General features: G+C 46.0%; 2 protein-coding genes across 12 annotated transcripts in view; one reads left to right on the top strand and one right to left on the bottom strand.

Annotated features, from left to right (window-relative positions):
* Positions 1 to 2464, top strand: part of ARHGAP17 (Rho GTPase activating protein 17) — an 83737-nt gene extending 81273 nt beyond the window's left edge. For 5 of the 10 annotated variants that reach the window (XM_075899872.1, XM_075899881.1, XM_075899876.1 and 2 more), the window contains one exon: positions 1560 to 2464. In XM_075899872.1, the coding sequence (XP_075755987.1) occupies positions 1560 to 1690 (131 nt within the window). In that variant the 3' untranslated portion in view covers positions 1691 to 2464. The remainder of the gene's footprint in view (positions 1 to 1559) is intronic. The other 5 variants (XR_012896218.1, XR_012896219.1, XM_075899879.1 and 2 more) reach the window with 2 other exon arrangements.
* Positions 2465 to 3165: 701 nt separating this feature from the next.
* TEX47 (testis expressed 47) lies at positions 3166 to 13013 on the bottom strand. Of its 2 annotated transcripts, none has more exons than XM_075899905.1 (7): positions 12756 to 13013; positions 10792 to 10861; positions 8022 to 8125; positions 7456 to 7520; positions 5094 to 5295; positions 4278 to 4458; positions 3166 to 3454 (listed from the first exon to the last, which is right to left on the bottom strand). In XM_075899905.1, exons 1-7 carry the CDS (start codon positions 12876 to 12878, stop codon positions 3417 to 3419), a joined length of 783 nt encoding a protein of 260 aa, XP_075756020.1. In that variant the 5' UTR covers positions 12879 to 13013; the 3' UTR covers positions 3166 to 3416. The 2 variants fall into 2 exon arrangements, with proteins under 2 accessions (XP_075756020.1, XP_075756022.1); XM_075899907.1 differs by having other exon boundaries at positions 4299 to 4458; positions 12756 to 13005.
* Between the last annotated feature and the right edge of the window lie 872 nt (positions 13014 to 13885).

Raw genomic sequence — 13885 nt, 5'->3', positions numbered from 1 at the left:
ACTTCATGTCGGGGGAATAGGGGGGGCTCTTTGTAGCTTGAAAGCTGCTTTTTCACCAACAGAAGTTGATCAGTAAAAGATATTACACCTTGTTTCTTTATCTGGCATTTGAGTCTAGTATGTAATGCTTGTGGTGAGGGCAGCATAAGAACCTTATGTACAAGTTACCGAGTCTTCAAAGTTTCTTTAATACTTTTTTAAAAGTACTTAAAATATTCTTTTTTCATTAAACAATTTAGTTTTGCTTTTATCACTGTAATTCAGCCACCTTATTGACAGTACATAGGCTTTTTCTTCAGATGACGCCACAGTACATAATTGGAGCAGAAAATGCATTATGGACTGGTTAAATCTACACAGGGAATTTAAGTAAACGGAAAGTTATATAAATTGGAATCCTATTGCAAAAAGAGCCATGGGATATTATGATTGTGGTAGGGACTTGTTTAAGCCTTGTGTAAAAAGCTATCAGCATAAGACCTTTGGTGAGGAACTCTAGTGCCACCTACTAAGACAGCAATACCGAACTGCCATAACCCAGATTTTCCAGGCTGTTTTTTCTAACACCGTTGAACACAGATTTATATAAATATGATCTGTTGCTAAAATGGAGTAAAAATTATGCTGCTAAATTCTAATTCCACCTCTGCCAGTAATGGTTCAGCAAGACCTTCTGCAAAGATCTTCCATTTATGCAGTTGTAAAATGAATCCTACTTAGCCATTGTTTCTGTTTGAGGCTTAGAGTTTGACATCTTGGAGCTCTTCAAGAGGGTTTTAAATTGCCTTTCCATGCCAGCTTGACAGAGGAATAAATCACTTACTTGTGTCTTCAGAAGCTGAAGTGTAGCCGTTAGTGACACTTCTAATGTGTGTATGATGAGTATGAACACTTGGTTACTTTGAATGAAAACATTCAGTGTTCATGAGATTATTAGCTGTTCTTCGGGGCTTTCTGCTCTTTTCCTAACAGCCACCAAAACAACAAGATTGAGAGTCCCTTCTGTGTCACCTTCTAGATATCTGTACCAGGAAGGGCCAGAACAAAACTCTCCCTTGTTATTGATCAAACTACAAGATGTTCCCCACCAGACAAGGGAAAAGAAGCTGACCCCAACCTTTTCTTAGGACCATTATATTAATTTGACTTAGTTTCTTTTTCTTCTATCTTTAACAGACCTCTCCGCTAGATATCATATATTTGTTACTTAACAAGTAATGGGGGAGATACTTGACTAATACTCTCTCTAGATGCAAAATTCATTCTTTTTCCTCCAGAGTGGGTGTCTGCAAGGTAGTGATTGGGCACTGCAGTATTGTTTCAGCTTGTTTCTGTCAGGCAGGTGATGGAGGTGGCTGGGGAGGAGCTACCCAAATTTCATTGTTGTTCTGAAGTGGCTTGTGTGTGCATATGCAGGCCTTGAACTTGCAAGGCCTCTGTTAAGCTGTTGTCCTATCCTGATCTGTTCCTTTCCCCTTTGTTTATAAGGAAATATTCCTGAGCTGAGCTTAATGACAGTTCAACCACTGTAAATTTTATATTTTTCTGGGTTTTTTCAGACTCTAATTCCAATGTTCAAGAACCACTTAGGATCCTCTCTTCAGAGCCTCCTACAGAGTCAGCGAGCAAGGATTTGCACAACCATTTTGTGCTTGATGTTGACAATGATACAGAAAGCACTGCCCTGTAAAAGAAACCAAATGCTCCAAAACTTTTTAAAAACCTTTCTGTCCTCATGGAAAACGAACAAATCAAGACCTAACAGTGAAGAGCTTTTTTTTTTTTGAAGATACGGCAGAACTGTATGAAGGCTCACTCTAAGTATGTGTAAAGCAGAAGAAGTTTAATGATCTGTGTCTTGAAACTGGTTTAAAAAAATCCTGGATGGAAACAGTTGATTACTGTGGAAATGTATATAGGAAGCTTAATTGCTGCTAACAGAGATGGCATTAGCAGAAATCCCAAAAGAATAAAAGGCAGTACATCAGTTATTATTTAAGGTGCATGTATGGAAATAACCTTCTTACTGTGGTTCCTAGTTCTTAGACATTATATATTAAAAAGGAGATGCCTTGCAAGAGACTTTCCCTCACTGACTTGCTGCAGAATTTTGTTCGAGTATGAACCGAAAATGCTAGAGCTGGTAGTGACTGCTGGTTATCAGTCACCTTTCAAAACTGTGGATATATTCTAGTGCCTTGATGGACTGTCATATTGTAGAAAGAAACTTACTGTATCTCTAACCATTTTATTGTTACTTTAAGTACTGACCATTATCGTTATGTCATAGTTATCTTTATTAACCATACCTGCTTTTTATGTGAAATTCATAACTTTCAAGGTGAAACTGTGGAAATGTTTATGCTTTCATTTAAATTGGTTGAATTTTGAAAAATTTGAACAGCTGTTTCGATTCATCAGTTAGATGAGCATTTATCAAATTAAAGGATTCTGTCTTTTGTCACTTGAAGGCCTGTTTATTCCAGTATCCTGATATAACTAACTAGTCCTTGCATCTCTGATTCATTGAAAACACAGCAGAACTGCAATGTTGAGCTTTAACTGCTACTCTTTAAAGCAGCCACATCTGAAATGTAGTGCCTATTAATTCTTCAACCATGAAATATGGCTGAGAGTTTAACTACTGCAACTTTCATAGACCTATGCAAGCGCCATATTTATGACAGTGGGAATTTGTATCCTTTAGGCTACATCTACACTACGAGTTTCTCAGCAAAAAATATGCTAATGAGGGACTGTTTGCATGAGTTGTGATCTCATTTGCATATTTTCTGCTGATCCAGTTTTGCACTGGGGTTTCTGTGCAAAAACAAGAAGCGTGGACGTTTTCTCTTTGCGCAAAACCCCCTTTTTCTGCAAGATCGGTAAACTTTTTTTGGGGGGCATAAAGATCTTGCAGAAAAAGGGGGTTTTGCGCAAAAAAGCCACACTGCTTGTTTTTGCCCAAAAACTCCAGTGCAAAACCGAATTGGCAGAAAATATTCAAATGAGATTGACTCGCACTAATGAGGGACTCATTTGTATATCTCTTGCAGAGAACTTGTCGCATTGACGTAGCCTTAGTTTACAGGCTCATGTGCTTCCCAGGTCTCTATGACCCTGCCTCTGAATTTGTGTAAATCATGCACGGTGACTTCCATAGTCTATAGTTTCACACTATCCTAAGACTATTTATTAACATTTTATAGAGCAGTTAACACATGACACACACTGAAGTTCCTTCATTATTTCCACAGATCTCCACAGAGAATGTCAGGTTAAAAGAGCATTGTCTCTCTCTAGCATTCATGGTAGCTTGGTCAATTTGTTGCACTCAGAATTCAAGGGGGCCTTGAAGGGTGTTTTGTAAATGATGAAAACATGACATTACTAAGGAGGAAGTACAGTCTCAGGTATCACGGATACAAGTGACAAGGGGTAGGCCACACAGTTTCTGTGAGGAAGAAAAAGTGGAAAGCCTTAGTCCTTGACATAGAATTGAGACAATATTCACACAAGCAGCTGAAAGTGATTTCTTTAACCCCTTCATCCTGTAACTTTCCATCCAGCCCATATTGGTCAAAATGTGAGACTAGCCCTTAGGCATAACTGGGGGAGCATACTACCTCTTATAGGCCTTAGCAGGTTACGCTTAAGTCCTGCAACCCTCCAGTACTATAGGGAGAAAAGAAATGGTGCATTTCAACATGACTCCGCCTGATAGAAAACAACTTTGTTCTAATAGGTTCTGGAGTAAAGCTTCCCCCATTTATTTAGCCTGACTTCTCCCCTCACAGGGCTGAAAGGGCCCTGAGCTACCATTTAGGAAACCAGCTTTCAGCCCTTGCATTCCTAGCAACCTTTCCCAGCCGGATTGGGAGGGGCAGAGCTGTAAGCAGCATGGCCTGTGTCATTGTACAACCGATGGACAAAACGGGCAGCAATTCTCAACAGGGAAGGAATCACTTGGGCTTAGTCTATGCTACCACCCCTCTGTTGATCTAACCTATGCAACTTCAGCTACACTAATAACAGAGTTGATTTTACATCTCTAAGCAGATGCGATAAATCTGCTGCTGGTGGATCAATTGCTGCAGTGTCACTCCACTGTCTAGTGTGGACAAGCCCTTGTTAAGTCAATTAGTCATTCTCCAGATTCCACTCTTAACATTTGTCTGCTTACCCATCACTTCACCATTATGTGAGCTAGAAGTTTGGTTCCATAGAGAATACAAAACGCTAACCCTACACCTTAACTATCCATCCTGACCAGCTACCTTGCAAATCTGCAGCAGTACCTGAAGCCATGGCAGGCTGTAAAGGGTTGTTATACATTTTCAGAAATGCTTCTGGACTTAGAAATTCTGTTGCCTTGCACAAATAGTTAATAGTTTCTGCTGGGATGAGAAGTTCTGGTACAAGGGTGTGCAGATTGTCACCCAGTCCCTTACTGCTCACCTTTGTATAAAGGAAAATAACAGTACTTCAGTGCAGTTAGCATTTTATGCTACAACTAAGTTAAATATACCCAGGGCATTTTTATTCCCCACCTAAGGGAATGTGCTAAGAGATACACCTTAGATTTTCTTTCCTATTTACAAGTGTTGTAATGCCTCTGTTCAGAACAGTGGAGCAAGCTCCGTTAGATACCCAGCATCTAGAGGATAATGTAGCTGATGGGGGGGTTGACAATGAAATCTGTACCGTTTTTCAGCTTGAGTTAAAGTAGTCCATGATGAACTACAAAGGTGTAGCCAATGGCTGCACGAAGCAAGCTAGAGTAGTTTGGAAGATAGAGGTTTGAAATAAAAGCCCAGTGTTTTTGTCATTGCCCTCACTACAGCATTCTAGAGTCCAAGGAGGAAGGGAGAGAGAGAGAGATGCACATATTTGTATCTATAAACTAATTTGAAAAAAAATCTGAGCAGTATCTGCGGGCATTGGATGACTTGGGTTTTGCCCAGGAAAGCTCATGAGTCACTACATATTGGTTTGTCTCTAAGCAGTCACAGCACCACTCTTTTTGAAAAATATAAGGACATTTAGAATCTGAGCTAATAACTTGAACATTTCTATTTTAATGTAAGCTGTACCTTAAAAGTCTTTGAAAGATATGTTCCCAGTTTGAGGAGAAGCATAAGACACTCAGTCACCACCTCTTCTGCAGACTGCGATTGTGTCAAATCTTCTAGGTATGTCACAGGCCGTGTCACCATTGTGACATACCACTGCAGGAAGAGCCTGGTTGGGATGTTGTGTGATACCACTAAAATCCTAATTTCCTGTAGCAAAGCACTGAGTGAAGAAAGTTAGCTATAGTCTAAATTCCATCATTCTTCTGTACAGGTAAAGGGTTCTTACCAGAGATGGGGTACCCTTATTTCATAAACTGGCAATGTTTGATAACTTGCATCATATGGCCCACACTATTTTTAACTTGTTTTAACTACCTACTTCTATATTATATTTTGTAACTATTGATATGGTCTGCTTGTTCTGCCACATCTTAAGGTGCTTATCTTGAGGGATAATTATATATTCTAGATGTATGTTTTTGAATGGTTGGAGTTTATTCAGACAATGAATTTGGCTGCTGTTGCAGTCAATTACATTTTAGGCTGTGTGGCAGGGGGTAATTAGAAGGAAGTTCACCTATAAGAGAACAGAGCAGGGCTTCTATAAAGCCAGGAAGGGAGCAACAGGGTGGAAGTCTGCAGGCTTGCTCCCTGAGGAAAGGGAGAAGATGCCTTTTGGGTGAAAGCAGTAAGTTGGTGTAGATGCACATCTTAATTGCTTAGTGAAGGTCCTAGACTCAAAATCTAGAGTGAAGGACAGGCCTGGGTCCCTCTACTGTCATTACAGAGTGACATGGCAAGGAGCAGTGAATGGGAAGATTGCTTGGATCACTCCTGCAGTGACTCAAGCATTCAAGGCAGCTGGTGTAACAACTACATAAGATTGTTTCTGGAAAAAGACTTTGAAAGACTATCCAAAATGGAAAAACAGTAATCTGAATCACAAAGCAGCCATGCCAGGCCTCAATGATTGGGAGGGAAGCTACAACAATGAAAGAGACAAAAAGGAGAGGTAAAATGGGTGAAGGCAACTACCAGAAGGAGGCATCAGTCATAAGCGAGTAGCACAAATAATGACAATTGTATCTAAACATGTTTTCAAAGCAGAATTTGGAAACTGCAGCCAAATTAAATGCTAGACATTGGATCTTAGACAGCAGAACTGCTAAAGAATTAAAGTTCAAAGCCAATCAGGGAAATTTCAATGGAGGAGTTTGGCAATTTTATTAAACTCATTGCCTAGGGCCCTACAACATACACTATCTATTATGGTCAATTGCACAGCCCAAAGATTTTGAAATTGTTCAATTTCCCATGTTTACACTGGAAACTTCACAGGTTTGTAACTGTGGGGATCTTGACCCAAAATGGGATCATGGGAGAGTTGTGATGATGTTGTAGAAGGGTCCCCAAGACTGCCACCCTCATTTCTGTGCTGCCTTGATAGCTGGACTCTGAAGGCAGCATCCTCCCTGCAATCAGAGGAGGTTCCTCCCCAAGATGCTGGGAGCACCTTAGCTGGCAGCTCCTAGTTTGTAATCCATGCCAGGAACAGATTAAGGGCAGGCACCCCTGGCCAATCTGGAGACCCCAGGAAAAATGGGTGCCCCAGCCCTGGAGAAAATCTTAGAACTGAAGATGGTATCAATAACTCAAAGGCCTGGCTGCAGCAGCAGCAGCAGCTGCAGCTACCTGGAACAGATACCTAAGGCAGGATGAGGCAGGAGGGGAGGGAACCAGAGCCCAGGCTGCTATTGGGAGAGAGAGAGCCTCTGCCCAGCAGTAACCATTGTGGGAGCCGGAGAAAGCCTGGAGCTTGGCATCAGAGCTATGACAGGAGCTGCTGGAGAGTTACCAGGGAACAGAAGTCTGGAGCCCTCATTTTTGCACTGCTTCTGGAGATGGGTCTGATCTCCCACCCAAGAGCAGCTGTGCAGGACAAGTTCTGTGTCTCCCTGTAACAGCTGGACTAGCAGTTAAGCACTCTAGGTGCCCAACTGTGAAGATCGGATTTCACAGAGGGTGGTGGATGTCACAGTTCAACACACCTTTCTCACAACTATGAAACTGGTAGGGCCCTACGTATAAGGTACTGAAGAGGCAAAAAGCCATTCCTCCTTGCAAAAGAAAGAGGCAATTGGCTCCTGAAAAACAAGGAGGGGACACAAACGATAAATCTAAATGAGGAAAGTATTTTTGTGCTAAAATTTATCCCAACGCATGGTTTCTAGGTGCTCAACAAGAGGAAATACTAAGATATTCCTCTACTTATAATAATTAATTAGGTCAAAATGAGCATTTAGTATAACACATTCACTGTCATTCCTGCATTAAAATGTATTTCCATGTGAGCTGAGTTAAGCCCTTCTGAAACACTTACCCGGAGCCTTGCTTCTGGAGAGAAACTAGATCTTGGAGGATATGATACAATGTGCCACTGGAGGACTGCAAGGGGAAAAGGTACAGAGGTTCAGATTAAAGAACAATTAAATTACTATAAAGATAATTGAGCAGATGCTACTGGTATATGATGAGCTTCCGAGTTGGATGCCAGATGCTGAGGTGGGAGCACTAGAAAATCCAAAAGTTCATCCAGGGGTGGGGAAACTATTCTCTCTAGAATGATGTTCCACCTTCTTCACAAAGAGTAACAAACTGGGAGCACTACTTGAATAAACTGGAACAATGTGGCCTGTCCTAGAGACAATTCTTAGTTACTAACACCACTGCATCCTTTTTAAGGTTCTAGTCTTTTTCTTTAATATCTTCAATGAATTAGACCATTAGTGAGTGCCTTGTACTAACATTCAATACACTGTGGTCACCAGGGAAAGTTGGGCAGAAAGAACCTGCCGTGTTTGCACAGGAATCAAGGAGACCGCTTTTCTCTGGGGGAACACCTCATGGTTATAGACTGTATTACCAAAGGAGATCTGCTTAACCTACCTCTAGTATATGAAGGATGGAGCTGGGATAGAGAAGAAGTAGACCTGAGACTGGTTCTCCTAGGTGGTATTTTAATATGTTCTGAAACAGTCTTTCATGGTAACCTTATTTAAAAAACACAAGGATTGCCTGTCATATGGGAATACAGTGCACAACTTTCGAAAACTAGTATTCCACGCCACCCTAGGCCACTATTCACTACTGCCACAGGCCATTACTAACTAGGTAACTTAACTCTCTCTAAATCTAAGAAGAAACATTAAAAATAGTCCTTGACTTGGGAAGTCTATTCTCTTCCTATATGCATGCATATGACCCAATTATGCAGGGAAAAAACAAGACTCATAAATTTTTGTGAACTGACTTTGCTCATGTATCATGCTCAGTCATACTAATCCAATTGATTAGTGGTTGATATAATTAACATAAGGTTTCAGTAATAGCCTTATTAATATCACGGTGCACCTAAAACTGTAATATTTGAGTGTATTTGCTGAGGGACTGGCAAAGAGTGCCCAGAATTTCCTCTATTGTTTGCACTGAATGTTTAGTTCTGTCTTGGTTGTGGTGATGGTTTTCTTTAACTATGCAGTACCCAAAGACTATATGGGTTGGAAATGCTTTAGAAATAAATATCAGAGTTTTACAAATGCACATGAACCAGAATCCTGGCTGCTGGCTATTGGAGCTAAATGTATAGCAGTTAATGACCCCAATAACTACAAAAACAGGACTGTGTAGCACTTTAAAGACAAACAAGATGGTTTAATAGGTGATGAGCTTTCGTGGGCCAGACCTATTAAAACTCATCACATATTAAACCATCTTGTTAGTCTTTAAAGTGCTACATAGTCCTGTTTTTTCTTTCAGCTACACCAGACTAACACGGCTACATTTCTATCACCAATAACTACTGCATCCTCATTCAGCAAGGTATTCAATGTACAATAATTGATTGGTTTAACAAAGTCTTCTGCTTTGAAAATAAGGATCTCCCCTTTTCCTTTAGGCCTGCTTATTGATAGCTGTGCTCTCATTTCCTTCAGTAAGTATGAAGCAGGCACTCTGGTCAAGTGATAAATTTGTATTGCAATAATATGGTGTGTAACCAAATAGTGGGTTCGTCTGTACTTCTACACAGTGTACACACAGCTGAAGAGGGGATCAGGCTGACATCTGGGGGTTGTACTCTACCATAGCAGCATAAATCTTCAACTGTTACACCATTGTGAGCGCATCACAGTAATTGCTACTTTCCATATTTGATTTGAATTTATGCCAAGTCTGTGCTTGTTGAAGACCAAGTCAGCTCCTCCTGGTATGTAACTGAAAAATTACCCCTTACTGTAAAGGCAGAGAAAAAATGATTTAACGAATCACCCAAACCAGTACGATGGTGTGATGGCAGAAGGAAATATCAGCTTCTCTCACTCATTCCTTCTCAAGTTCAGCTATGAAGCAATTAGTGTGTCGAAGGCTGGGGATTTTTTAATTGTATTTATCACTTGTTATACCAAACAAAAAAGGTGTGTTGAAAGGCTGCAGCCACCCCTGCCCCTCTGCGTACACAATACATTGGATTTAAATCCAAGTGGTGCTGCATCTTCAAAATAGAGTGAGCTCAAAGTGCTCAGTTTTTTTCTCTTGTTTGGGGATGAAACTGTGAAAATAATGGAGTCAGGTCATCCTCAGCCATGACACTGGGGTGTGTGGTGTGTTAGCAGTACTTGAAAAATACATGTCTTCTCTGCATAGTTGTTAATTGTAACTATTTAGTCTTTACGGTGCTACTAGACTATTTGTTAAGTTTTTCCTGTTACAGACTAACTCGGCTACCCCTCTGAAGTTTATTTACTCACAGTCCCTCTTTTTTTATTCTTCCTCCCCTCCTGCCTTTATTTATTCTTGGATCTGGACTTCTAACAATCCTGTCATGTGAAGAAATGGGTTGTGCCCAAGAAAGCTCAGGATACCATCTACATGTTTTGTTAATCTTTAAGGTGCTAACTAGACTATGTGTTGTTTTTTTAAGTTTTTCATGTCTTCTCTGGTTATCACAGGTTTGCTCCAGGTGTTATGGATGAGTATGAGGAAGAATTTATCATTTATCTGGCATCAATGAGAAATGTATTTGTACAGCAAGCTTTGTTCTATTAGCCCCTAATTACTTAATCAAGGAATAAACCTGATTAAGGTAGTGATGTAGCTCATTACTTCCAGGATCATCAATATACCTGGCTTTACTTTAAAAGCATTTTAGCTTTATTATAGGGTCTAGCAGGACTGGTGCATCCTCCTACGCACAGACACCAACTTCTTCTCAAACTGGAGGGTGCCTGATATCCCCTAAATTCCCACCCCACCTCTTCCCTGCCTCCTTCCCCAAGCATGCCCCATCTCCCCTCTCTCTCCTAGCTTCCTGAAGGCTGGGAAACAGTTTTTCCAGGCAGGTGGGAGGCACTGGGAAGTAGAGGGAAGAGTTGGTCAGCAAGGCCACTGATGGGTGAGAGGCATTGGGGGGGAGCTGCCTACGGTGTTGAGCAGCTCCCATGCCTAGTCTGAAGTAGTCCTTATTTAAATTTATGTTTGCTGTTTGTCATTAATGCTGTCCTAGGAACTCTCCTCATTATTTTAAACAAACTACACAGGAGAGCAGCTGTTTCTGCAGGGTAGCCCTGGAATGTCCCTGCTACTCCTCACCTACCAGAGTCTGCATCCTCAAGGCAAGTCTCTCAAGTTAAAAACAGTCAAAAGGAAGATTTTGCTGTACCTGTGACCTCTCTCCTGTCTGCTCTTTCTGACAGCTTGGCAACAAAAAATAACCTGTGCAGCAGGAACTTCTAGCCAGGAAAGAAAACCGTAAGTGATTGTGTAAATGCTGTTGTTCCCTGGCAAAGAACAGTCTAACTGGGAGGCATTCCTGTGCACTCAAGTGTTTGAGCACTGATGAAGTTAGCCCATCAACTGTCTTGTACAGAGAGGAAAATAGTAACCTGTCCAAGGTCACACAGCAAAAGTGAGGAAGAGGTGGGAACATAAAGGAATCCAGACTCTTTAGGGGTTCATTCTCCATGGTCATGCACCTTACTATCTGTATTTCTGTCCTACCTAGGAAGCATGGCCATGTAGTCATTTATCCCTGTTCAAGATGGGTGCAAAGTAGTGCTATTCTGGCCTGGCACTGTACACTGTCTTCCACTGAGGTAACTGACTGCAGAGATCATAAAATGGGGCCCTTTCTCCCATGGGGCTACATTTTTCCATTTCAGAAAGCTGTGTTTGGGGGAGCAAAAGGGCACAGCAAAGAGCCCTGGCACTAGCTGGTGCATGCATGACTCATCATATCTCTGCAAAACATACTGGTCCCCTCTCAAGACCCAAAGTAGTGACTCCGGCTCCCACTCAGGCTCACAAGCAGTGGGGAGGAGTGAGCTAGAACGGAGCTTGGCCTTGGCTCTGTGCCATGCTGCAGGGAGTCAAGGGCAGGGCTGGAAGTGATGCCAGCCAACAGGCTCCAGGAAAGGGGGCGGAGAGAGAGAGAAACATGGGCCTGACCAGTCTGTGGGCTTCATGCCCCGGGGGCAGGGGTGGGGCTGCGGGGGCAGGGACGGGCCACTCTGCCTGTGGAGGACATTGGCCCCCTCCCTCTGACCACCTCTGGCACACACAGACAAAACAGCGCGGGCTGGAGAACTGCCCCCCATTGCCAACACATCTCCCCCAAACCTCCTCCCCCTCCCAACGCCCCCCCCGCCTCTCGCCCCTCCCCCAAACCACCTCCCCCTCCCAACGCCCCCCCGCCTCTCGCCCCTCCCCCAAACCTCCTCCCCCTCCCAATGCCCCCCCCGCCTCTCGCCCCTCCCCCAAACCTCCTCCCCCTCCCAACGCCCCCCCGCCTCTCGCCCCTCCCCCAAACCTCCTCCCCCTCCCAACGCCCCCCCCGCCTCTCGCCCCTCCCCCAAACCTCCTCCCCCTCCCAACGCCCCCCCCGCCTCTCGCCCCTCCCCCAAACCTCCTCCCCCTCCCAACACCCCCCCGGCCTCTCGCCCCTCCCCCAAACCTCCTCCCCCTCCCAACGCCCCCCCGGCCTCTCGCCCCTCCCCCAAACCTCCTCCCCCTCCGCCTCTCGCCCCTCCCCCAAACCTCCTCCCCCTCCGCCTCTCGCCCCTCCCCCAAACCTCCTCCCCCTCCCAACGCCCCCCCGCCTCTCGCCCCTCCCCCAAACCTCCTCCCCCTTCGCCCCTCCCCCAAACCTCCTCCCCCTCCCAACGCCCCCCCCCCGCCTCTCGCCCCTCCCCCAAACCTCCTCCCCCTCCCAACGCCCCCCCCGCCTCTCGCCCCTCCCCCAAACCTCCTCCCCCTCCCAACGCCCCCCCGCCTCTCGCCCCTCCCCCAAACCTCCTCCCCCTCCCAATGCCCCCCTGCCTCTCGCTCCTCCCCCAAACCTCCTCCCCCTCCGCCTCTCGCCCCTCCCCCAAACCTCCTCCCCCTCCCAACGCCCCCCCCCGCCTCTCGCCCCTCCCCCAAACCTCCTCCCCCTCCCAACGCCCCCCCCGCCTCTCGCCCCTCCCCCAAACCTCCTCCCCCTCCCAACGCCCCCCCCGCCTCTCGCTCCTCCCCCAAACCTCCTCCCCCTCCGCCTCTCGCCCCTCCCCCAAACCTCCTCCCCCTCCCAACGCGCCCCCGCCTCTCGCCCTCTCGCCCCTCCCCCAAACCTCCTCCCCGCCCGCGGACCTTGAGCTGCAGCCGCCGCTTCTCCTCCCTGGCGCCCAGCAGGTTGCTCCGCAGGAGCGTGGCGGGCACCAGGGACTCGGCCCGGCCCGACCCCTTCTGCCGCTGCGGGTGGGCGCCCGACATGGCGCCGGGCCCGCGCCTCAGGGCTGGGGGAGGGGCGCGGCGCCGGGGGCCGTTACCGCTCGGCGCGGGCGCAGGGGGCGGGGCTGGGTTCGGAGCGGGGCGCGAGCTCTCCGCCGCCCCGCCCCTCGAGCCCCTGCCTGGCCCCGCCCCCGGGCCTCGGCCCGCCCCGCGCTCCCCGGGCTGCCGCGGCGCCTTCCACGCGCTGCCGGGCGGGGGCTCCGCCCGTGGGAGAGCAGCGATTTGCATGGATTTGCATGTGTTTGCATATAGAGGCGCAGGTCTGTGCAACCACACTGAAGTTGCGGCCCCCCCCCCCCGTGCCCTGCGTGTCACTGTGCCCCCCCCCCGTGCCCTGCGTGTCACTGTGCCCCTCCCTTCCTTCCCCTCCCTCCCCCGGGCTGCAAAGTTGAGAGCCCTGCGTTCGTGGGGATAGCTCTGCAGGCCAGGACTGTCCCCACCACTGCAGTATGTAAGTGCCTTGCGAGGATAACCACTGATCCGGGCTGGGAGGTGGGGAAGGGTATCATCGCCCATTCTTACACATGGGGGCAGTCTCTACACTGGTGGCCTCTTGCGCAAGAACAGCTGTGCCAGGTGTCTACACTGCATTTGCGTTCTTGCACAAGTAAATTTACAGTACAGCATTGGAAAACAGGGCTTCTTCCAGAAGAGTTATTCCTCTCCCCATGAGGAATAAGCCCTCTTGCGCAAGAGGGCAGTGTAGACAGGCAACATGAATTTCTTGCACAAGAAACCTCTATGGCTAAAATGGCCATCAGAGCATTTTTGCACAAGCGAGCGTCCACACTGCCATAGACGTTCTTGCACAAAAGCACATGCCACTGCAGACACGCACTTGTGGAAGACTTTTTGCGCAAGTACTCTTCCGCAAAACAGTTCTTGTGCAAGAAGCTGCCAGTGTAGACGTAGCCAGGGAGTAAAGGCACAGAGAAATTACATGCTTTATGCAGGTCAAGCAGATCTCCTGCTTTAAGTGCAAAACTGTC

The sequence above is a fragment of the Pelodiscus sinensis genome, chromosome 16 (assembly GCF_049634645.1).
Source record: "Pelodiscus sinensis isolate JC-2024 chromosome 16, ASM4963464v1, whole genome shotgun sequence".
Taxonomy (NCBI): Eukaryota; Metazoa; Chordata; order Testudines; family Trionychidae; genus Pelodiscus; species Pelodiscus sinensis.
Note: the sequence above shows the minus strand (reverse complement) of the source record. Positions and strands in the feature narration are given on the sequence as shown.

Excerpts from the sequence above, each read along its gene's own strand:
- TEX47 (XM_075899905.1), bottom strand. The coding sequence starts at position 12,878 with ATGTCGGGCGCCCACCCGCAGCGGCAGAAGGGGTCGGGCCGGGCCGAG. Across the intron at positions 7,521-8,021 it reads CCATCCTTCATATACTAGAG|TCCTCCAGTGGCACATTGTA; the intron begins GTAGGTTAAGCA and ends TTCCCCTTGCAG. Across the intron at positions 5,296-7,455 it reads CTCCAGAAGCAAGGCTCCGG|TGCTTTGCTACAGGAAATTA; the intron begins GTAAGTGTTTCA and ends TTCTTCACTCAG.